The 25559-nt window shown below is 39.2% G+C and overlaps 1 protein-coding gene across 6 annotated transcripts in view; it reads right to left on the minus strand.

Moving 5' to 3' along the window:
• cadpsb (Ca2+-dependent activator protein for secretion b) overlaps window positions 1–25559 on the minus strand; it is a 73096-nt gene that overhangs the window by 23137 nt on the left and 24400 nt on the right. For all 6 annotated transcript variants that reach the window (XM_072382047.1, XM_072382044.1, XM_072382046.1 and 3 more), the window contains exons 4-16: window positions 20977–21057; window positions 20571–20804; window positions 17699–17820; window positions 13725–13836; window positions 12722–12861; window positions 12222–12288; window positions 10936–11044; window positions 10631–10843; window positions 4802–4938; window positions 4517–4704; window positions 3225–3326; window positions 3075–3138; window positions 2858–2981 (exon numbers count right to left, since the gene is read on the minus strand). In XM_072382047.1, coding sequence (XP_072238148.1) covers window positions 2858–2981; window positions 3075–3138; window positions 3225–3326; window positions 4517–4704; window positions 4802–4938; window positions 10631–10843; window positions 10936–11044; window positions 12222–12288; window positions 12722–12861; window positions 13725–13836; window positions 17699–17820; window positions 20571–20804; window positions 20977–21057 — 1693 coding nt within the window. The remainder of the gene's footprint in view (window positions 1–2857; window positions 2982–3074; window positions 3139–3224; window positions 3327–4516; window positions 4705–4801; window positions 4939–10630; window positions 10844–10935; window positions 11045–12221; window positions 12289–12721; window positions 12862–13724; window positions 13837–17698; window positions 17821–20570; window positions 20805–20976; window positions 21058–25559) is intronic.

Here is a 25559-nt window from a genome sequence, read left to right on the forward strand (position 1 = left end):
TTGAGTTGATTTGAGTCGAGTTAAAAAAAACAAAGCGGAGCTGTAAGAACTGTACACCCTCGCCTGTCTTCCACATTTAAAAGCTCTGTCGACAGATGCTCCTTCACTATAGCTGGTGGCACAGTGAGAAGAAAACAAAAACAAAAAAAGCCTACCTGTTTGGCACAGCACACCACTGACACATGATCAGACCAAATGACTGGAGGAGATACCAATGTAAGCAATATAAAAATGCATTCAAGTCAAAGGAATGGGCGTCCAACCAAAAGAAAAAAGCTTACAAACCAGACTGCTCATTCATATCCATAACAAACAGATTGTGCTAAAAAGAGGACCCCCGACTGATTCAGCGTGTTACTGCTCAGATCTCTCGACTGGTGCGCTCCACACTCACTCTCACACATAAAGGCACAGATAAAAACAAGCATGACAGGAACATCTGTGAAGGAGGAGAGGAGGCAGAAGAGGGATGAGGTGAAAGAGCGCTTAAAAGAAGAGGGAGAAGGAGGGAGAGGGTGATGAAGGTACTCACGGATGGTTAAATCCATCACTTGAGAGGCCAAGCAGAAGACAGGGTGCTCATACATTTCCCTCTTTTTCCCTACAAAAAAAAAAGGATTGTGGCATGCAAGAGGCTGGGGTCAGAAGTGGGAAGGCCAGAGGTCAGAAGGTGATGGGAAGAGGGCCGTCCAGGTGAAAACGACATTCTGATGGGCAGGAGGCCCAACAGTAAAATAAATGTTTGGTTCGTTTTGAACCAGGTGCTTCACAAGGACAGAGGGAATAAAATTCACATAGCAAGGAAAGATAGTAAGGTTTGAAGCCTTAGTATCTTTAGCACCCTGAGGGATTTCTTTCAAGGCATAAACAACATCACTTGTTTACAATTCCATCTAAATGCGTAAGTCTAATGAGAATTACTGAAAAAATACACAGGAGGAGAGAACAAAACATTATATAATGTCTTCATGTCATTTATGTTCTTTTTAATGTATATATATAGATATATATATATACATTTATATATATATATATAATTTATGCCAACAAAGAAAGGCCATGTTGTTATGTCTCAAGGCACATGCAGGTGGCTGATGCTGGTTTGCCCAGTGGTGTTTGAAAGTTTGTGAACCCTTCTTAAATTTCTATATTTGCATAAATCTGACGTTTATTGTCTTTTGTGTAAAAGAGGACCAAATTTAAACAATTGGAACAAAAAGTGTATTTATCTATCAAGAAAAAAAAAGAAGCTTATCTTACATAACTTCAATCATATTTTTGAGTGCCAGATGTTAACCCTTAAAGACCTAGAGCATTTTTGGGGGCACCTGACTCCTGTAGTTTTATTTTTCATCTTTTTATTTTACTTCCTCATCAGCATAAGATCCTTTCAATAATTTTTTAATATAAAGTTTCAGTGCGGCTTATCCAGACATTTGATTTGGATACATGTATCCCCCAAAAAATCCCCCCCAAAAAAACAATTAGATTTTTTTTGTTCTATGAACTGAGACAAAACCCCAAGTTTTGATTCTTCTATTTAGAAAGTTGATCCTACATATCATGTACCTCCAAGTAGAATCTTGTCCACATCCATGCTTCCGTAAGTGGGTCCAAAGACAAAAACATATGTTAACTGGTAAAGTAGTTTATGTTATGAATAAAGTTAAGCCTTAACATTTCTGTTTTTAACCAATTGAGGCACGAAGGGTGGGACGAGGCATTGATAGCCATTGACTTTTGCTGCATCTATGGATGATGTTTTCACTGTCACCATGGAACCTCTGATTCCAAAAGAGATTAATGTGACACAACTGAAAACCCAGACGCTAAGATTTACTTTTACTTACGTTATAAAGTTTTTCATTATGTTAGAACAGCTGCTATTTTAGTAGCCAGCTGCAGCGTAGGTCTTTGAGGGTTAACCTCTAGGATAAGCTGTTCATCTAAAGGTGGATTCTCATATCTAGTATCTGACTAGAAAATTTCAAAGTGTTCGCAAACTATGAAACCACCACTGCATGTTCAGTCACAGCATTCATTTGGTAAAAAGCTGCTTTTTAGATAATTAAGAGGTCAAACAAAGGGATATCTGTGGTAGACGAGAGGAAAAGCAGAGCAGACAGGGAGCAGAAGGTTGTGGTCTTAAGCAAGAGCATAAGACAAAAGTGTCAGGAGAGCTGCTGCTATTTCCAGGCATAGGGAAGGTGTAAAGATGGGTAAGCAGAGTTAGCTGAAGGAATCGGAGACATAGGAGCTACAGTGAGGAAGTGGGAGAGGGGGAGTGTGCATCGACTGGGAGCTGGGAGTCTGAGAGGACATTCAGTTAAGCTGAGATAACAGTCCAATCATCTGATGTCTGAGGCCAGTTACTACACAGCTTGAATAGTCAAGGCACAATGAGAGATCAGCACATCAACAGATTTCAGGGCTTTGGATTTGAATGCATTTTTACTCACACACCTCTACAAAAAAGCCAACTTGACCTACAGAACAGCACAGAGCTAAAGCAGGCCTGCAACAAAGGAGAGAGTTATTGGGCTGAGAGACAGAAAGTGACTGACAAATCATTTGGGGTATGGACACAAATATCCCATATACCAAGTGAATTCACCGTGTGTGTAAATAAATAGATACAGGTGACAAGCACAGTCTCATTCTGGGGTAAGAAAGAGGAAATATGTCAAATAAACAATGTGTTCAGACCTGTTTTTCCTCATTAATTTCAATCTGAAATCATACAAAAAGGCGCTAGTGCACATCATTATGATCAGTAGACAAGTTTTGTGGACGTTTCTAACATTAGTAATGTCATTCCATCATCCATTGTGCTGAGGGTTTGTGTTGTTCTCGTTACCTTCAACTTTAGCATAGTCTTTAATCCGCTGGTAGTTGAGCTGAGCGGCCTGCTCCAAACATTTGCGGATGACTCCTTTAACCTCTTCTGGTGGAACTTGGGTGACGATGTCCTTCATTAGGACCTGCATTTAAGAGCAATTATGCAATCTCAATGTTTCATCATATCTTAGTTTTCCTTTAATAAGGTAAAATACATTTTCTAAGCATTTACAAACCCTGTCCAGCAAAGATAAAGTGGCCTTCAGGGCACCTTCTGGACGACCGAAGGGGAAAAAATATCTACAAAGGAAGATATAGACCGAGCTTGTAATAAATTAAACCAAATATCAGTGCAGCTAATGTCCTGTTGATGATCTGGCAGTCACCTGAAATTTACAATCTGGTTCTCCAGTATCACACGCAACCGCTCCTTGATGTCTTCAAAGCGTTCCTTCTCGTCCACAGTCACGGTGCTGAGCCCGTCCGGCCTGTGAGGATCACACCCACACACTTAACCCAGCTTAAACCCTGCAGACATGCAATTTATGCAAACTCTCATCCCGGTCCAACAGGACGGAATAAAGCAGACATTGCACTGACTGACTGCTTTCGGCTCCCAAGGAACTGGCAGGAAATTGTGTGAGATGTTTTTTTTATTTATTTATTTATTTTTATTTGACTCTCACCTTTTTTCGCCTTGAAAGGACTCCTTTCTCTTTCTAAGGTTGAATATGCGCGCTCGCTTAGAGGCAGCGCCAGGGTCTGGGCTTTGGGAGCTCTTTGGGGATATAAGTGCCTCATAGCCCAGCGGCCCCCAGTAATTGCTGCCCTCTCTGACTTTAACGGACGCATGAGAGGATGAATAATATGGACAATAAGAGACTATGGCAACAAAGGACAGAGAAAAAAGAAAAACAAAGAAAAATGGAAGAAAACAAGGAAATATGTAGATACATGCAATTGGTTAACAGCACAACATGAAATATACAAACAAAAAACAAAAATTGTAACAACACAAAAATGTAACAACATAAGAATAAGCAAACGTAAACATGACAAAAATCAAATTTATGGAAAAAGCACAGAAATATTTTGGATGCGTCTGACAATGCCGAATTCTTAATTTCTGCTCCTGTCCAATCTTACTTCAGATCTAATCTTATATTTATGCTATTTAGAAATTGTTGATAATGTCATGTGAGAATACAACTACGCTAAAATATATATGTAAGTACTTCCAGGAAGAAAAGAAGATACTAAACTGAGAGGCCAGAATAAAGATCAAGCCACTGCTCGGGTGAGGCAGTAAGACTTGAACAGTTAAGGTTAGTTTGTTCCACGGTTGGTATTTAATTGCATTTAAGGAGTGCAAATAGCTAAGAATATGTTGACATAATATTTGTGGGTTGCTATGATTTGAAAATTGGCTATACTGTAGATAATACAATATCTGCATTTCTAGCTATTATTGCAGTACTGTAAAACCTCTACTGATCCTCTAATATGATATAGAAATAAAATAATTAATAAAATAATTTGAAAGGTACCAAAAAAACTTTTACATTACGCTTTTCAGTGATGTAGTGACTGAAAAGAATGTGGGACAGGGGTGTAATATTTCAGTGGCCTTAGTAAATGTTACTAACAGTACCCAAACAAAGAAGACATGAAAGCACACCTGTTCCCATGGACATGGGAGGCACAAAAAGCGAAGCTGTAGTGGAGAAGGGTGGGGTCAATAATAGCCCCATTTTCTGCCCTTTCCAGTAGATCACGAAGGTAACAAAGATGTCTGTGACAACCCCGAACTCCGTTCCTTGCGCAGTACTCGTCCAAGACGAATACCTGACCTGGACTGAACCATCCCTGCACAGCACAAAAACAAATGGAGACTGCGATAGTGCACAGCAGCAAACAAAAACGAAAAGGTAAAAAAAAAAAAAAAAAGCAGAGGGACTCTCACCAAGGAGCAGAAGGTGTCATTGAGCCTGTGGTCCAACGTGAGCCGCTGCACCATTTCAAAAAGCGAGGCGTGGTCAAAGCTACAGGGATTAGCGGAGATAAATTCATCCATGCCATGTTTCTGAGCTCTGTCAGCGTCTATCCAGCCAAACGGCACAGGGAAAAGCACATGGTTCAGAGGAGAGGACATCAGTGAGACACAGGCAGACAGCAAATAATCAGAACAAAACAAGAGCCAACAGGGGGCTTTATGGCTACTTCTAAAGGCAAATTATGAACACTTACAGCTTACATTGTCAACTTGCATTGTGTCGGACAGCGTAAAGAGTTTATTTTTGTATTGGTTGACTAAAAATATATAAAACTGAAGCTAAGCTCAAATGTCACATTCCCTCTTGTTCTGCAGGAGAAATAGATCCTCAAAGATCCAAAAGGTGTTTGAAGAAGGGCTGTTAGATTCATATAGATGCATTCAATAGATTCTGCCATTCGCAATGGTTGTCACTCAGGTCCTGACAAATATTGAGGTGTGTGCTAGTAAAATAGACATAGATATGGCAAAAACTCTAAGTCAGTTGAACATGCTATAAAAAAAAAAGGATGAAGCACTAATACAAGAAGGAAACATTAAGTAGCAAAAATAACAACAAAAAAAGGACTATTGAGATTTGCACATTTCTCCTAGATATGGATCCAGGAGCTCTAATGAAGCTTTACCTGGATTTTCATGTTTGTCTTACTTCATAACTTTTGCCATTAACCTTCTTCTCATATTGTTAAAGAAGCTAAATCTAATCTGTGAAATTCAGTGAATAAAAAAAAAAAAAGAACAAGAAATGGGACAAATGTAACTATGGGTTATGAAACCACCGATGGACCAATTTGATCAAATTTTTATTTGTTTTGTTTTTTTTTACAGACTGGAACTACTTAACAGACGATAATTTCTGCTCTGAAAATAATACCGCTGTCAGAGAGAAAATGACAAAGTGATGGGGACAAGGATGATTCAAAATAGATAAGAGTTGCAGTCATGTCCTCAGTGTGAGTGACAAGTGTCATGTCCAAGAGACGGTGACATGAGTGATGATGATTTGGGGGTTGGGTGCAGGAAGTGGGGGCCTGATCTTAGGACAGCAGGACCGAGATACTGAATAGAGCAAAACTGACATCTGTCACCCTCCAGTTCACCGGGAGTGTGTAATGTGGGAGTTAAACATTCACTGGAACTCACTTAAAAAAAGAAAAAGGAACCTACAGAGGGTTACACTTGTCTTTAGCATATTTCTACTCCAATCTGAGAAGAAAAACCTGTGAGACAAAAAGCTAAATGTGGACAATGAAAGTAGGAGATTGAGAAGAGAAGGACAACACAGGGACTATAAGTCATGATGTAAAAAGGAAAGAGCTGGAAAGTGAACACACAAGGTCTTGAAACACAGAGAGGGGATGGTGTGCAGCATTAGAAGTGAGCTCTGTGCTGGATGAGAGACAGTGACAGGATGAAAGGGGATTTAGTTTGTAGGACAACCTTTTAGCGGGACAGCGAAGAGTTGGTGGAGAGTGATTGCAAGATTCATTCCAGGACCGATGCAAAATAACTAATGTTGTAGCGGAGAGATAGTGAAAAAAACATCCAAAGAGTGAGAAAAAGTGCCTGGGGTTGCACTACGTGAAACAATAAGTGGGCTACCTTTCCATCGGCTGAATTAAATGAGGTGATGAAGTCCAGACGAAACTCAGTACTAGAGTATAATTATCAAAACTCACATCAAGGTGTTCATCGTGACTTCAGCCATAGATAAAATAATCAAATCACCCAAGTGAATATGAAATTACTTTTGCATACATTTAGAAAGTACAACATGCCGGAGAGTGACTTTCAATAAGCTTTTAAATGTCATGCACATCTGCAGACCCATTTTCAAATTTGCATTGTATCTCCTTCATTTTTTTATTTTTTTTTGCATTCCTTTTTTTTCCTTCTCTACGCATTTGCAAGTTGACAATACTTGAGGATGTTGCAGTGTATTTATGATCTCTAGGGAGCACACTAACAGGCATACCACTACCGAGAAATCTATTAGGGTGGCAATACATTTTGGTGCAAGTACATGGGTAAATAGCATGAAGCCGACAGAGGCAGAACTGTATCATTCTCTGGGAGATGGGGGAATGAATGAAAACTCCTGTATTTTGTACAAAATATGGACACATGACACAGGTGTTCTCCTATTCAGGCAAACAAGGGCAGTCAAAAGAAATCAAAATGAGACCTCTCCTTTCTGGAGGTGTAACACCGGTCTAGCCTCTATCTACAGGCCCATCTACTACAGGAGGAAGGAGGGGGGAGGGGGTCCGGAGTATTTTATCGTAAGAAGGGGCGGCAGTGGCTACTCCTTGTCTTTGGCATTCAGAATACTCCGCATACATATTTGCCAACTCTCATCAAGAAAAGCTCAAAGAAAAAGAATTAAAAGCATTTGAGCCCTCTGAAGTAAAGCGTGATAAACCCTCGTGCTTCAAATATGATTAGAAAAATCACAGTGTCAGTAAACATCTAATAAATGTGTAATGTAAATATGTCATATTTTCAACAGCTATGTAAGACAGTATTTAGCTCTTGGAACTTGTGTCACTGATAACAAATTTACAAACTAAATCTTTCTCTTGAAATAAAAGTATCTTAATTGCTAGCTTAATTGTCCCATTTTAGCCTCTGACTGCTTTACTCTGAGGGGTCCAGTCACCAATAAGAATAAAAAGAGAGAAGGCAATTATGCAAAAACAACTATAATATAAACTTCAATCATTACTGAGTCAAATCATAAGTTCTTAGATATAAAAATACATGCATCCTATATTGGCACAAATGGATGCTTATATTTTGATCCTCAAGTTGAGGTTATTAAAAACAAAAAAAGTAATCAACTAATATCTAAGACATGAAGCGAGACGTGAAAAAGGAGAAGGAAAGAAGAGAGAAAGAACGTTGCATTTGTCAGATAATCGGCGGGGATTATCTGAGCAGTGCCGGCTACAGGGAAGCACTTACCCTTGAGTCCAGCTAGAAGACAGCAGGGTAAGAAGGGACAAACCAGAATAACATAAAGACTAGCAACAAGGCTGGAGGAGAGCAATCACGAGAGACCCTGACCTAGCAGCTGCATTACTAAAGAAGGGTCCAGGCAAAGCATGAAGAAGAAAACACAACTGAAAAACAACAGCCTATACCAACATGATAGTTTGTGGGTGGAGGTGTGTGAGCACATGTGAGGATATGTGAACAGCAGATGTTGAGGCATATCAGAGCGAGAAAGAGGAAAACAGAGAGAGAAAGAGACATAGATAAAGAGAGGAAGACAGAATTTACGATCCTCATTACTCTACTGCAGTTTATTTATTCTGGATTACGGACAAGTACTTAAGGAGTTGAGAGCTACACTTTAAGTACTGTCACTGTCTGATCAAACACAAGGCTTGTTGTTCAAGGGGACATTGGCAAACACATACACATACACCATGATGTAAAATCTCCCTTTATTTTTTTATTTTTTTTTGAAGGAGAAACAACTATGAAGGTCCTGTAAAGGTTCAAATGACTGTGGTAAGTAACATTGTGAGGAAATGAACCTATTCCAGTTTTACTAACAGACTGCAGGAGGTTTGTCGAGTCATGAAAACAAACACATTAACATCATAATTATATTGTCAGGTGGAACAAACTATTGGTGTGCAGTTTGAAAGGTGGTAGTATTCAAAATATAGAAGATAAACATCTTTGGATCTTCAACCAGTATGAAAGACTACAAGTCAGGCTGTTTAATTATGACTTAATTGATGATTTTTCAAATGTTATGAAGAGCGCTTTGTTTCTGCATAGCCTGTTAAAGCCATCTTTGAAAATCGGAAATTATATTCTTTGACTGCTCAGTCTCACTCCTTATGGAACACTCTCATGCAGTTACTGGGTCCTCTAACTGTCTTTTATGACTCACCACCTTGTAAAAAGGTACATTTTAAACCAATCATCTCTTCCTAACCTCTGGCAGGTACTTCTGATTCTTAAAATTAGGCAGTAGTGTTGGAGTAAATGATTCATTTTTGTCACCTAGAATGCTCTCATAAGGGATTTAGCAGGAACCTAAACTGTGGTCTCGAAAGCTAAACATACAGTCTCACACAGGCGTCAGACTTACTTCTCTCAGAGAAAAAAATTACAGTGACTGATGTCATGATGATGAGCACGAGGTCATGGGGAAGCATGAATTTATTCAACTAATTTGATTTATAAAATCTGTTATACAGAAATTCCAACACAATAGATACACCCCTATTTAATAGAACACTCTTAGTATACGCTAAACAACTTTCTATTCATGAATAATTAAATAAACACAAATACATTATGTGCAGCTCACTCAGAACCTTCATAGGACTCTTTGTTTTCTATCCTTCCACTGCAGCAGAGTCAGGAGGGTTGTGTATGTTATGGTCCCAGTGCCATTCAAGACCACCAGGGGGTGAAACATGTACGCGTGGTGTGCCACAATGTTTCAGGGAAGGGAAGGAGGTCTGTGCCACTGTGAGGAGGCTGTGAATGGCAACAGCTGGCATCAGAGGAGTCAACTAACCACACGAACGATCACATACTGGACAAAGAAATCAATGGAGAAACAACATAGAATTTCATGTGGTAGGATTCTGAGTAACTAACCCAATTTGTCAACAAAAAGTGGAAAAAAACCTGTTTTCTTTTTTTTCCAGTTATTATGACTCATTTCATTATAATAATGCAAACTACTTTTTTTAGTAGTCGTACTGAATGCCAATTATTTTTTCTACAGTCCATTTAGCTCAAAATAGTCTTGATTACAGTTGAAAAAGAAGTAATTCTCAGGCTATAGACTCAAAAGATGCACACAAAAAGTTTTTTGTTCTGAATAGCAGGATCTATTTATGTGAATTGTTAATCAATATGTGACAATAGGTTTAGTAGGTAGGAGGGCAGAGGCACAGTAATGTAAACTTTTTGGTTAGAATGGTAAAAAAAATTACTTATATGTCAAAACCAACCTGAGTAAGTGCCGACTGAGTTTAGAAATGTTGCTGTCTCAATTTAAACCCTTCTTGAATAAGGGGGGACACAAAAGACGGTTACAACAGAAGTTGGAACAGATGCCACACTACTTAAACAGTCTTACCTTTACTTTGCTACCTGATCTGGTGACAGCTTAGAGGTGCAAGTACAGTGACAGATTGATTAAAACTTTAAACATGCTTGGCTTGGCTGCCATTAACTGATGGCAGAACCATTTGGGAATCTGCCTCAGGACCACAGCTGCCATCACAGCAGCCCTCTAAAGCTACAATTGGACTTAAACAGGTCTACGATGAGAGAGAAAAAAGCAGCACACCCTGGCACTGTCAGTCTGACTATAACCCCAGCAGGCTTGAATGTTCAGATCTTATGTGTGGTGACCTGTTTGATATTTGGACAAAGTTTCCAAGTTTTATCCTGCTTCTGCATGATGAAGTCTTTTTCAGGTTGGTTGTTCCTTGTGATCACACTGATGGAATAGCATGGAATTGCACCTTTAAACAGTGTGGGGGGTGGTGACAAATGAGTGGAAGTCTACCAGATGCTGGAGGGATCTGTGAAAGATCAATGCACGTGTGTGCAGGCTTGTGTGTTAGTTCTTACTAGCACGTGTTGTGACTGCAGAGTGGAGCACATGGTGTGACACATTTATGGGTTAGAGCTTTCACTGCTTTGTGGATGGAAACTGCTTTCTGTCTAAGTGACTACATTGTGTTACGGATTACTTACAGAACTGAGAAATGGGGGCATCCATTTGGGCTGAAGCCCCCCCTTTGGAGTTAAGTTTCTGGACCTGAGTGGGTGGGACAGGTTTGTGGGACTGGCCAGTGGCACGATACATGGCCTGGACCCACAGGATACGGTCCTGCTCATCATCACTGGCAAAGATCACAGTGTCGCCCTCCTTCACTGCATTGAAGAAAGCCCTGCCACCATCCAAGCCTGGAAAAATATTGTGTTAAACAACAAAAGGTTACATATTTATGCACTGTGGGTATTTGTGTCTACAGTTATATCACATGTTATTGTCTCACCTGGCTGGGGGTCACTGTAGTCCACAGTATATCCATCCAGCTGAAGAAGCTCTTGCGGTTCAGATTTTTTCTCTCTGTAGCTGCACATAGCAAATGTATACTGACTCACCTACAAAACAAAGGGATAGTGATCACATCAACCAGCCACATAAAAAGTATAATTGGATTTTGTAGAGCCCTTAAGTAATGATACCAAGAGTAACAGATGAAATACAATAGTAACAATGATTTATAAATGCTGAATCTCATGTTTCTCTGCTTGTCACTGTAATATAACCAACCATACAGGCCATTGCATTGATACTGATGTGTTTGAATCAACCTCCGTCCAATAAAGTTAGGACACTCTGTATTATTCAAATAAAAAAGAAACAAGGATAAACAAAATGCCATGATTTATACATTTTTGAAAAATATATGCACATTTTAAAACGGATGGCAGCAATTTGCTTGGAAGAAAGTTGGGACTACAAAGGTCGAGTGGCAACAGATTAGCTGAAAAAAAAAAAACTATTTATGATAACAGCATCCTAGAGTCTGACTCTGTCTGAAGTAAAGATGGCAAGGATTTATAACTCTCTGAAAAACTCAGCGGGGAGATAGTTCAATAATTCATAGAAATATTTCTCAACATCTGTGGTTCATAATCTCATTAAAAGATTCATAGAATCTGAAGAAATCTCCGGAAGCAATGGAAAAGGCTGAAAACCATTATTAAGTAGATGAATCTTCTGGCTGTCAGTATTAATGCAGGTGATAAAAGCACATGCATGATTAAGAGGTGGAAGTGATCACATGGGCTAAAGAGAACTTCTAAAAACAATTATTAGTGAACACAGTACTCCACTGCATCCACAAATGCCTGCGGTCTAAACCTGTTACTGTCATTGAAAATGTTTCATGCTAAGATGTAAAAAGTACATTCTGAACTGTAGAGACGCTGAAATTCTATATCAGTCGAAATGGGAAAATATTTTGCTTCAAACTAGCAGCTCATTTCCTCGGTTCTCAAGATGCTTAAAAGAACAGGTGATGCGATATGGATTTCTGGCGTCAGATTCAAAATGGAAAAATCTATATAAGTATTTAAAAGCTAATTTTCTGAGTTTCAGTCACAACGTATTTTTTATCCTAAATATTTTATTAGTTTGGTGTTGTTGTAGGTTTAAAGGAAAAGCTTTAAAAAAAAAAGCTTTAAAATCCAATAATGTTGTAATATTGGTCACAGAAATGACCTAAAAAAAGAGGGCCAATTGGACTGAACACCTTTCATATTCACAACTCACCTGCACGAGGACAAAAAAACGCTTCTTCCAGCGCTTCCACACATTCTTCCCAAAGGCCCACAGATACCTGTAAAATACACGTTGGCGGTAAATGCAGTAAACGTGACATCACGAATGCAAGTTGAAACGCAGTTGAATTTTTCAGACAGACTCAAACACAAGTCACAAATTAGATTTTAGGTAATACAGAATTTTTTCAACAGAAACACAAGTAGTTGATTTGTTTTTTCCTTAGTTGAATGGCATAACGGTTACATAAATGACTTTAATAAGCATTGGCTTCAATATTTTCAACGCGTTTGCACTTTTTATCAAAGAAAAATAAACTACACACTAGTATCCACTAGGGGGAGTAGTGCACTTCACAGTATTTTTCCACAGCACGTGAATAGAAATGAGGCCAAGGAGTTGAGAGGGTTGGACTTCTACAGAGAAGGCATGGAAAATGAAAAGCACATAAGAACATCACACTGTGTCTGACTTGGCGGTGAATGTCCTACCCGCAGTGTTTCATGTTCTGGGGTTTGTCCATACGTATGGCCAGTTTGATCTTGAGATCTTGGTCTGGGCAAGCCTTGGTCACAGTCATCTTATGGAGCTCTGACTGTTTGGGGCTGTTAGGTGTTGGGTGGAGGACAACCTGCAGTCAGACAAAGGAAAAAAGACCACAAAATGTAAGACTCAATCTTCATTAGCCCTTTTATCCAGGTAGTGGCTCTTTTATCTCATCCCGAGCAGCATTCAGCTATACCAATCAGTGTTTGCAGAGTCTCGGGACTGTGTGTGTTTGCTTGATGAGAAAATATAAAGTGAGTCGTGGGGTGGAGTAAGAGAACAGTGCTTTGCTCCCTCTCTGAAGAGGAAGCCTAATCTCTCTTTGCTGACTTAAAGAGCTTTGAGGAAGCTTGCTTTCTGCCAACTCTGCTGCAGTGGGAGATCAAAGAGCCTTGTCACTGCCAAGGTCACTGCCACCACAGGGACATCTGAGGCACCGCTGCCCGAACACAAACAAGCAACACCACCTTCCTTAACTACCTGTCACTTTTACACAGTGAAACGCAGGGCAGAGAGCAGATTTGTGTTTCTACTCCCTTGACATTTGAGTCACATTAAATCAGATGAGATTTAAATAAAACTGAAAGTCTGATGTCTGGAATGTAAAAGTAACATTTTATCAATCTCCTTTTATTCAACAGCATAGGTGCAGCAGTATATTCAAATTTACTCCTGGTCAAACACGAGCATAATGCAAAGGCAACAAAATGAAAAGTGTTTGCTAGGAGTGTACACCAAAACAAATATGCTGCTCATTTGTCTTTTACTTGACAAAAAGGCTCATAGAAAAATAAATGCCCAGGGACCAGAGCTAAGTCTCATGTTTAACTGGCAAAAATGTTCTGAATCCCAGTCAGTGGGAACATGTATTTTCATGTATCTTCCTCCACCCAACGTGGGAACCCTCTCATACGTGTTGCTAAAAGAGTAAATAAACATAGGTGTTACCCGGCCCAGCTCTTTGTCCTCCAGCGCCAGCACGCCTGTACTCTCTGTAAACAGTTTCACCTTGACAGCAGGCAGAGGGTGTGTGGTGGTGAAGTCCCCTTGGGTCCCCCAGCTGAAAGACACAACAAAAGACACTCCAGAGGTTAACTTCCATGACAGCATGATGGGGCAGTGTTCCCACACAATGACTTCATCCGTTAAATTGTTTATAAAAGCCAGTCTGAGAGAGTGGCTTCACCTCATTGCTAATATTTTCATCCTGAATAAAATATTAGATTTGGTAAACTATTTTAAATATAAAGATTAGGTAACAATCATAGATATGGAATATTTATTGAATGCAGTCTTAAACAAAAGCCTTTGGGCCACTGGGATTGAAATAATTCAATCCCAAATGGTTTCTTTTTATCAAAGAAGAAAAGGGTTTTGAAAAGAACTGCTGCAGTCAAATGGATTTACAGAGTATCAACGTCAGGATAAAACTACTGAAAACAGCACACGCACATTCACTTTATTCCTCTGTCTCACTGTCACTTATTGAAATGCATTTCTGCTATTTATACACCTAATAACTCAAAGGTGCTGTTGGTGTGATATCTGTATGAAAATAATCCCTATCTTATCAACTCAAAGAATTCTGTGAGTCTGTAACAGAGAGCAGACAGATCCCCAGCTAATATGTGCTTTCCTGTCAAGTTTATTGTCTTTAATAAACCTGAATTCAGGCACTGGTCAAAAGTGAGTCAATTATCATTTGGAAAAAATGAGAAAGGAGATGAAATACACTGTTTCATTACCAAGCGTAAGGGTGCATAAAAGAATAAAAAAAGATGTAGTTCATATAAAACACTTCATAGGACACATTCAAACCTATATTAACAATGTGAGGGACTTAAGAGGCCCGACATTATCGCTGGTCTGCATGTCTTTTCTCTCAGGAAGGACAGTGAAGAAGTCGTAGAGAATCTATAAGAGTTATGGATCAAATGTGAAAGTATGAAATACAAATGTGGAGGTTGGACGAGAACAGCCCTTTAGCAGCTTGTAGGGATCACCGTCTCAGTAGAGCCAGAACAATGTGAACTTATCATTCTCACTGTCTGAGCCCATTTTAGCCAAGGAACATCATTTATTTGGAATAAGAAAGCCTTTTGGATCACTTCCAGCAAAACAGTCTGGAGTGCACAGGAAATAAACATATGCACACAAATGTGCCTTAAGACTGGCTTTCAAAACACAAAGGTTTGGATTACAATATGCATGGGAAAATGTGCCATATCTTTACACAGCAAATTGTTGTGACTACAACAATATCAACAATCTTAGAAATGTATTCTGCAATTAATATGCTCCAGTAAAGTCCAATTCTGGGTAAATACGCCATGTAGGGCAGATGCTATCATGAGTTTTGGTCTGCTCAATCAACACGAGTCCTGTTGTGGAATAAAATTCCTTTTCTTTCCTCATTTCTTCTTTGCAGACTTTCAGTATGCAGTACTAAAAGAATACAACTTTCAAAGACCTTTCCAAAAAGTCTAAAACACACTGCTGAACCTCACATTAGCTTTGTAGAATTGATCAGTTCTGAGCTGGATTTTTTCGACTGCCTTTTAACACTGACGTTGCTTTAAAGTTTGTGTTCAGCGTGGAACAACAACAACAAAAAACAAACAAAAACCCCCCAAAAACAATTAGACTAAAGTGATTACATATTTTTTACAAAATCTCCACTGATTTTCCACATCAAAGTGTGCATAAAAAATACATAAAGTCTTTCTTGCCCAGAGGAAGGTGCATCAGATCTTATAAATTGCCTAAACTGAAATAAAAAGTGTGCATCAGCTGGGGGGGAGTAAAGCTTTTTGAAAAGTTCCTCAGATTAGCTTGAGGAGGCACAGGAGTGCAATCGCTGTGAGTAGCATGTGTTGTACTTCATGCAGCATGTAGGCATCATTTGAGTGGTTAAACCCTATCACTTTTTATATGTTTGGCTTTACACTATCTTGACATTGTTTTAGTACAGCAATTTTGAAAATTACCAGTCCTTTCACAGCAAACTACAAATAATGACAGAACCCCATCACCAGCTACACCCTCACAAGCTAAAAGACATTAATAGAACAGACACACAGGGAAAATGAACTTCATCGTAATCGTGTTGCACAACATACATGCTCTCGCTGCCCTCTGTGGCTGCTCGGATGTTGTATTCCTTTACGTAGCCTGAGCAATATCTAAACGCTCGAATTCTGGCTCTGCAGTGAGCTACAGAGAACATGGTGTCCATTTTCAGCCTTGGAGATTTTTTTCTTTATAAGCGCTTCTAACATTCAGATTTAATTGCAGCTTAATGTTCACAAAGATGTCGGCACGTGAGGAGGGAGCGGAGAAGCTGCTGGCTGACAGTGGTGGCGAGTTGTGTTAATTTCACATGGAACTATTGTGTCGGCATGAAGGTGACCTTGCGGCTCAGTGGAAGGTCTATTGATAGACGTGATGCGAAGCACTTCCGCGGCTCTTTGTCCAACATTTATCAAGCTCTGCATGCTCAAGAGGCTCAAATGTGAAAATAAAAAGCAAAATCAACTATATCAAACAGCGTCAAGTCATTAAAGTTTAACGTGGAGCCATACCTCTAAGTTAAATGTAAGTCTAAACACACAGTTAGTGAACACATGTAATTACTGTATGCAAATAACCTGCAGCAGTCTGAAGATTAGCATCCATCTTGTATTACTTTGTCATTGTGTGTGTGCTTGTGAGTTCTTCACCTATTCAGCCAGCTATACACCAGTCAGCGCCTGAAGACAAAACCTAACCTTAAATACAACCTGAATTCAACTTTTCCTAAACCTTAAACCACATCTTCACCTTGAAATATTCGTTCCTGCTGATAATAATTGAGTAGCTTGGTGTCCCCACAAAAACATGCAATACACATAGACAAACACACATATCACCCATGCCTTGTTCTTCTCTAATCCCTTTTCTCATGTTCCTCCATCTCCCTCAGACCCTTTCCATAAAATGGCTCTTGCATTAGGGAGATCAGAGGAAGACATTTATGGCTTAAAATAGCTCATATGCGCATGAATGTTTCATAGACGTTTCTTTCATATCTTGGACTGCATTACAGCAGTGTATGAGACGAATAAAGGAAAACTATATTTGGCAAAGGATATATTTTTTCTGAATTGGGACATTGTCATTATTATGGTCTGATGAACTGTCAGAGCAAGGACTGAGGTGACAAAATAATTTGGGATATGTGCCAACTGCAGGGGCTTTAAAAGGGAGGAAGGAAAGCTATTATTAAACCGTCCAATTTTTGTACTCACACAAGATTTCTCACACCTCGAGTGACTAAAATTGGTCTGTTAAAAGAGTTTTGGATTCAGATGGGACGAATAAATGACCCAAGCAGCTTTATCATAACAGATAAATTAAAACTGTTCTGTTTTTAAAGGTTAAGGCATTTGGTTAGATGAGTACAGGTATCTTTAAGTTACAGGTGTATGCAAGCATGTCATTTAAACTATATTCTTGTGCTCAGGAGCAAATAATTGAAAGGAAGAACATTTCTTCAAGGAAGAACATTTGTAAATTATAGTTTTACTGAACTGCACATACCCAATTTCTTTCATTTTAGTTATTCACATAAAAAGTGCTTTTGAGAAGGAATGAGGCAACTGCGAGCAGCCGCTGGAGCACCGGAAGTATCTTCCCAGCAACAGAGAAAACACTAAGTGCACAGTGTTGCTGTAGTTTTGACTTATGAAAATTAAAGTGTGATCCTTTGAGTCTAATAGCATGCTTCCCTTACATAATCTTAATCATAAAACCAAAGCTTTACATTCCTTTAAGGGGCTTTTTTTCAGTCCGACATGTGGAAGCTGTGTTTGATTTACTAACAACAATGTTTACACTCCCATAGAAAGATGTGAAAGAACAAATGTGTATGTGTGCACACTTACGTTGGCTTGGAGGCCTCTGCTTGGTCGGTCTGGAGTTTCTCGCCTCCCTCCACCTCCATGGTGCAGTAAACAATCCTATTCGGAGCCAGAGATTTCAGCCCCTGCACTTCCATGATCACCACCTGGTAAACACAGAAAAGTTGCTGACGAGTAGTGATTCATCTCTTGAGAGGGGTTAGAGAGCAAAAGATTCAAAAGCAGATGAGAAGGTAGCAAATCCATCCAGATATACTATCAAAGCTATTCACTGTTTACACTTAAGCTGGTGTTTTTACTTTACAGTAGATTCTGGCTAATTTTGAGTCTGTAAAGATTGAACCCATCCTCCCTGGACACTGCAACTCTATCCTTGAAACTGCTTGAAGGCTTAATCTGCCATATAAAGTCTTATACCTAGTCTTTAACAGCTCAGAGAATATTATGTAGCACTGCTGTTGCTGGGGGTAACTGTTAGATTGCAAAAGTGAATTTAAATGGGACAACCTGAGGCAAAAATATGCACAGTCAGGATAAGAGTTCATTTTCACTCAATTTAGTGTCCCCAATGGCGCCAGTATATGTTATTAAGTGTCTGTAAACTGTTTCTCAGTCCAGTCATCCTATTCTAACATTTGGAATTTGGTCAAATAAATATTCATTTAAGGTCAACAAACATGAAAATTTATGCTAGTTTAAGTCCACATATAGGCTATTACGCAGGTTATGAGATTTTAAATATTCATCCTTAACATATGTTAAGAACAATTTATGACAAACAGTCGTGAACTGTTATTTTTAAAAGCTCTGCAAAATGCAGTTTTAACAATCTCATACAATTCTAGCAACAAAATGTGTTAATTTGCTGAGCAGCATTAACATGAGCAGGCCTTCATAATGTGAAATTGAAAAAAAGCCACAAATACTAAATGTGCCCCAGACGTCTTTGTTAAAGTTGGATTGCGGAACACTCAGCAGCAATGACATCCTAAACTTTTCTTGCCGCCATCTCAAAGTTTCTTTCTCCTGTCTGCTGGTAGTTTGTGTTACTCTTTCACTGCTGTGTGTTGTAGAAATGTGGACCAATGACAGATTTCAGCTTTTTCCAAAGATTTCTAATAGGACTATAGCCAGTCCAGAAGAGTTTATTTCTTTGAAACCTTTTGAACTGTTTGAATGTTTGCTCCCGGTTGATGTCTTGCTGTAAGACCCTTGACCTTTGCCTCTAACCATGTTTTTTTCTCTTTGTGATACTATGATCACTCTGTTTCCTCTGTCTACAGAACATTAGCCCTGATAAAGTGTTGCTTATCTATATACTAGGTCCTCTGTTATGACACCTTTCTTTCATTGGTGATGTAGCCCCATGTGTCCCCATGAAGCCTAAACTAATGGAAGTGTGCAGTTCACGGCACAGGCTGAACCCTCCCCACCACACTGCTGCCGGTCAGCCTGAAGCTCATTAAATAACTTGCGTTTTTTTTTGTTTTGTCCCTCAATTTGCAACACAACCTTTGCGTACGTCCGCTAATGACTTGCTTTCTGCAGTAGTGCCAGATTCCAGACATGGCTCAACATTTTTAATGAATGTGAAACTTCTTCCTAATATTACAAACTGATGAAACAGCAATTCCATGACCTTTTGACTATTGCCTTGTAGTCTTTGGAATTGTTATATATTTTGATAATCACCTCTGAGACTTTCTTGTCCTAACGACTAAGGAAAAGAAGCTGGTAACAATCAATTCCCATAATCAGCTAAAAAAAACAATCCTCTAGTGACCAATTGATGTTCAGTAAAGGTGAATAATTAGTTTTGTGTTGTCTGAGGAATTGCTTTAAATTATCCAGAGTGTCAACAATTGTGTCTGTGGTACATTTTCATGTATGATTTTATTTATTTATTTAAAGCTGTTACAGCTTTTTTCGCATCATCAAACTGATATTTCTGGACGGCTTTTACAGGTATGAAAATGCATATATAAGGCATATATATGATTCCAGATGAAGATTCCCCAGTTGTTGCAGAGATAATTCTCAAAAATATTGAATATTCCATTCTTTGCAAACAATTGAATTTGAATAGGTCAAAAAGTATTTTTTTCTAATTCTAAATTTTGCCTGCCATTGAGTGAACAAACAGAAAACCAGAGGCACTTTCTTTGTGCATTCTGCACTTCCTGATTCTAAAATAGCACAGCATCACAAGAAGAGGTGTGACTGCTCTCTGTGCTGTGGCGATAGCTCGTCTCAGACAAGCTGATAACAAGATGAGTCATATTTCCCGTTAAGGAGCAGGTAAAAGATTTTTTTTCTTGCATGTGTGTATGTGTCAGTCTGTTCTTCACACAGCATCTGCTCATTGCCCTGAAAAGGTTCACTGTCTGTTTCTATTCTTAGTCTGGAGCAGAGAAGTAGTTGAGAACATTTTGGAGTTATAAGTACTGGTTCAGAAGTCGTTTTGTACAAGATGTAGATATCAATACAGTATAATGGTTTTTTTTGCCTTTTGGTTAGATTTAGAAATCTAAAGAAAAATAAATGTTGAAAAGCTAATTGATAGAAAATACCTGGGCCCATGCCCAGATGTTAGGGCTCCAGGGAGCCCTGATCTCAGTATCGCTTAAGCAGCCTAAAATTTCATGCTGAAGAAACTGAGACAGCTTAAATCCAAAGAAGATTTGGCCAGTTCTGCATATCATTGGCATAACCTTCTATATCATATGCGCTTAGTGTCAGTTTAATTCATCTTAAAAACTATTCATACCCTTTATTAACAAAACGTCCTCACTGTACTTTTAGCTCATAAAACGTTTGCGCTGCACTGCAAATCAAAAATGCCGGATCATTTACACACTGACACACATCCAGCCTCCATCCTAAAGCTTCACAGTACCTCCAAAGTGAAGGACAGGACCACATCAGACTTGGACAGTGTGTTCTCATCCTCCTGACCCATGTCAATGATGGAGGTGTTGTGGCCTCGTTTCAGCTTCTGGAGTTTAAACTCCCCACCCTTGGACACGGGCATGCTCTCCAGATTGGCCATCAGCTGATTCACTGATGACTTGAGCTCTTCGATATACATGGCCTCCATCTCTTTAGACACAAATTTGGGGAACTTACCTCCCTGCTGACAAAAACAGAAAAGACTCAGCAAAAAAGCCCATGTTTCTAAAAGGCTGAAAAAAACATAATTAGTTTAAGCACCTCATATAAGTTCTACCATATTAGTAACATATTACTACATAACAAAGCATATTAAAAAAAAATCTAAGTCACCCCTGCAGACTCTGACTCACCCTGGCAATCTGGTCTGCCATCTGAAGACGACCATCTAACTCTCGTCTGATCTGTGCAGCCTGCTCATCCAGGTTGTCCAACTATTGATAAACAGAGAGGAGAAGGTCAGTTAGATTACTTTATGGACCATGCAATTCTCAAAAGATACAGAAGTCACCATCGAGAGTCATCCAATTTACCAAGTTATTCAGCTCGCCAAAGACTGGAATTATATCTAACAAAAGCAAACTAAAATAAAACACAAAAAGAAATTGACCAAATTCAGTCTTTAGTATTCATTTAGATGGAAGCTGACTCAAAGATCACTCGAGGTAAGGTTTCTGATTTCATTCCCTTTTCTCTGAGGTCATGAAAGGCGCTGTTGTGTAAAATCATTGGATTTTCCCTTTAATGCAGACTGTTGAAGGCATCATTGTAGACTTAAGACTTGAGCCTGAAGTCGAAGCTTAATAAAAAAAATTGAAGAAAAAGATTTGCAACTTGAAAAGTTTTCAGACTTGAAGGCAAAAAGCTAAGAAGATGAGTACATCTTTAAAAAAACCAAGCTCTAGTGAATGTAGTTTTGTCTTTGGGAGCTCTGTGAAACTGTTGTAAATAATGAATGATATAATCTTGATGTGGGCAATGCCTCCTTAACTTCATGCATGATTTCAGCTAAAGCTGCCGGCACAAGAACAAAATTAAGAAACTTCTAAACTCAGACAGGAGAAAGAGGCCTTTCATTACAAAAGCAATTAGTTCATTCGTGAGTAGCTCAATAGTTTCTCCCCTCATATTCAACATATTGCCTATCTTCCTTCTAGCAGCATTGTAAATAATTCTGAAGCATAAATCACCAACATTCATGTTTTTCCCCAGTACACATCCAGTATAACTTCATTTACTTGTTGTATTTATTATGCATTTATTTATCATTCTTAAAGACAAATTACCATAAAACTGTCTGACTTGTAAGCACTGGCAGATGCTGCTAAAGTTTAGCCTTGATAGTTTATTTGAAAACGGCACATTTATCTAACTACAACTGCACGACAAAGCTTTAGGTTTAAGATTTATGTCTATCGCGACAAAAGCCTTGTGCTCCTCCGTCAGTTCAATCCTTGAGATGTTAATAAGAAAAAAACAAAGTCAGTTACTTTCTATTCTGCCTCCTGACACGTGACATTAGAAACATGCCTTTGGGTAATTGGTTTAATTAAAGGCTTTCAGCGCCACTACCATCACAGACAGTTTTCTACATTACACTGCAAGAACAGAGCAGTAAAACATCTAAGGCGACCTTGAAAAAAAACAGACTTAACCAACCAAACAAACACTGAATGTTCTATACTGAAACGAGGCAGTTTTAAGTGAACTGATCAATTACACATTTTGTTTAAATGTTACACATCAGACCGACACTGATCTCTGTTTGGTGTGTAGATGTCAATGTTAAACCAAACCTAAACCTAAAATGGAATTAGTTATGTAAATAACTACATAACTAATTCCATCTTTTTCAAACAGACTTGACTTCCTGAACATTCTCATAAAACTATGTCTCACTTGAATACCAATGCAAGCATTGAAACATTAAAAGTGCTGTCTATTAAAAAAAAAAAAAGTTAAAAAGGTCATTTTTGTGAAATTTGGCTATGTGCTGGTATTTTCAGGATAGGACAGTTTGCTTTTTGACCTTGATATTACACTTAAAAAAGACATATGAGACGACTTTGGACTTGCTAGAATAGCAGTCACCAAAAATACTGATAGGTAGCAGTTTGAGGTAATGTGGCGTTCAGTCCAAAAGGCGCTCATGCAAATTGGTGGCTACAAGAAATGGTACAGCAGGGCGTGAAAAGGCTAATCAGAGCTCCAGTTTGTTCTGCCTGGCTGCAATCACAGATGCCTTGAGTGGTAGCACACATGAATAGATGGAAATCAAAAGAAAATTCATCTTTCTCTCACAGGAAACATGTTGCCGTCACCACAGAGATCATGAATGGACCAACGGGTTCTTTGGAAGTGTCAAGTGTTTTGAATTATCCCTTTTCTTGCTGATTTCAATCAGCAGAATAAAATATTCAGCTCTCTGGAACGGCCAAGCCGAGAGGGCACTAAAAATACAGCAAATAGCAATGACAAAAGAAACGCTTTGACTTGAATAAGGCATCAGAAACTGTTTTGGCACCCTGTGACCAAACCAGAGGTAATGTAACTTCCTAATAATTATACAATGCTGCCTTTATTGAACCTGTTCAGCTGTAAACCTAACATTTGGCCCACAGTTATGAAAGTCAGTTATGAGTCTCTTACGTCAATAATATATTAGACTTTTATATTAGTTGACACAGGGAAATAGTGGAGAAGCCTGATGTCTTTTTCTTGCTCTCTGCTTATGTATGCTTCACATTCCTTCTGTTTTTCTCTCCAAAACATCTCATTCTTGTCAAATTGGATGTTGTGACTCACCAGTCAGCTCGGTTAACTCTGTGAGGCCTGTGGCCCCATTGAGACATATCTGCAGCACAGTTGCACCTAGCAGCGTGGTCCGAGTGAATGTTGAAAAAAAGCAAAACGTGATGTGATGCTTCGCTTTTTATTCTGACAGGTGCCAAATTAAAGAAAACAAACTCTGTAGTGAGGATAATCATTATGGCGTTTTATTAGGTGCACATACTTTGGGTCCATGTGTCCTTTCAGATGGATAAGGCACTAAAAGTCAATACAAAGTCCTTTTGAGAAATCACATATCCCATGAGGAAAAATGTGTATCCTGAAGGAAAGAGTCCCTTAAAGAGGATCGCAACGCTTCCATCTGCCAGGTATTAGGGGGTCACTCAATAGTTTGACGATTTATTTGATACATGCTATTTCCTCAACAGCCACCATCTCTCAGTCCAGTTAACTGAAATGTTAACAGTAATTTTGGATCTACATTATAAGGAATAACTACTGGATTAATTATGTTCCATCCCTCCGATCCCTCCAAATCTTTCCAAATCATCTGATAGCGTTTGATTACCCATCATCTTACTACGGCCATATCCAACTTTCTCCCTTTGGCCGCTCCCCTGTCATTTGCAGGAACAAAGTGCAGCTATTTTTGTGTGTGTGTGTGGGGGGGTAGTTTCCAATTCCACAGAAGGGCTAAATGATCACTATTCTTTGATCTCCAAAACAAAAGAGGCCACTTCTTCCAGCAAAATGTAAGGGTAGGGCTGAAAGGGGAGAACTGGAGCCTCATGCTGGCTTTCTTATGTTTTTCCTTTAATTTGTCGACTGTTAGTATCAGCAAGTCGGAGCTCATCATACTGGATTTCAACTCAATCATACCATTTATTACTGCATGTAGAAATGCTTTTGGTATTGTTCTTCACATGTGATATTCATGGTGCATCTATCTGTCTGTTATTGAGATACGCAAAAATATTTGGTGAATGAAGTATGGTGTTTTAGACAAACCAGATTTAAAGGAAGTTTGTTTCACTTACAAAAAAATCACTTCTACACAAGCGCATGTTGCCAGCAGCTGAGCACCTAATTCTATTTGTTATACGGTGTGCCAAACTCCTTTGGTCTCCTGCTGCTGGGATGCATGCCAGAGCTGACCTCTCTGTGCCTTATGGCATTTCAACCACACTTATTACATTAACAGACCTCATCTCTCAGGCTTTACCATATTGATTCTCTGCCCCTTCCAGCAATCCTTTTTAAGAGAGGATGAGCTGATGTCCCAGTTCAGCCATTAACAGAAGGGGAGGGCCTTAGTAAGTAGCACACAGTGGGGAAATGAGTGACACAGTTACAGTGGCGAGTATAATGAAAAACTGCCCTTTTACAGGAATGAATTTTGCACATCCTTGTCATGTAATCAGTAGAAAAGCCATTTCATGATTGGAACGTCTTATCTACCATTTTTTATTTGATTGTGTTCACTCATGTGTACATTATGAATTGATGTCAGCCAGATGCGCCTTAAATGGAGGACTGTAAGCATGAGCTGTTAAGTCTGGTGTGCTACCAGCGTTGGCCACTGAGCAGCCACCCTTCTACATAACCCAGAGTCCCTGTTTAGTAGAGCACAAAATCAGACTTTCCCACCAGCTGCAGCAGAGTGTCTGCATAAGAAGCACAGTTGTACTCAGCGCAGATTTGCCAAGGAGTGACTTTTAAACAGTTGAGAGCATCTTGTCACAGAAAAAAATCACAATGGTGAGCTTTATGTCCAACAGCAAAAAATCATCCACCATCATAATGGTGACTTATAGTGATTGCTGTGCTTCAGCAGCTCCTTTCCCCCCTGCTGCTGGCAATCTTGTGTCAAAACACTCTGCGTTACGGGCATTACTGGACGGTTTTTTAGGCGACATCTGACACATGCAATCCCATAAGAAATGTCAATGCCATGCCTGTAAATCAGCAGCTTGGACAGTCAGCGGCTGACATTGCATTTTTACCTTCATATGTGTTTGCTTCCCTCCTCCCACAGAACTCACAACACACAAACACAACAGACGTCAATTCATATATCCAGTAAAATTTAGGGCCGTAAAATCCATCATAACTGGCACTGAAGAAGTTGAAAGCGGATCAGATTGGT

The sequence above is a fragment of the Leuresthes tenuis genome, unplaced genomic scaffold (genome assembly GCF_036924035.1).
Source record: "Leuresthes tenuis unplaced genomic scaffold, fLeuTen1.0.hap1 SCAF_3, whole genome shotgun sequence".
Lineage (NCBI taxonomy): Eukaryota > Metazoa > Chordata > Actinopteri > Atheriniformes > Atherinopsidae > Leuresthes > Leuresthes tenuis.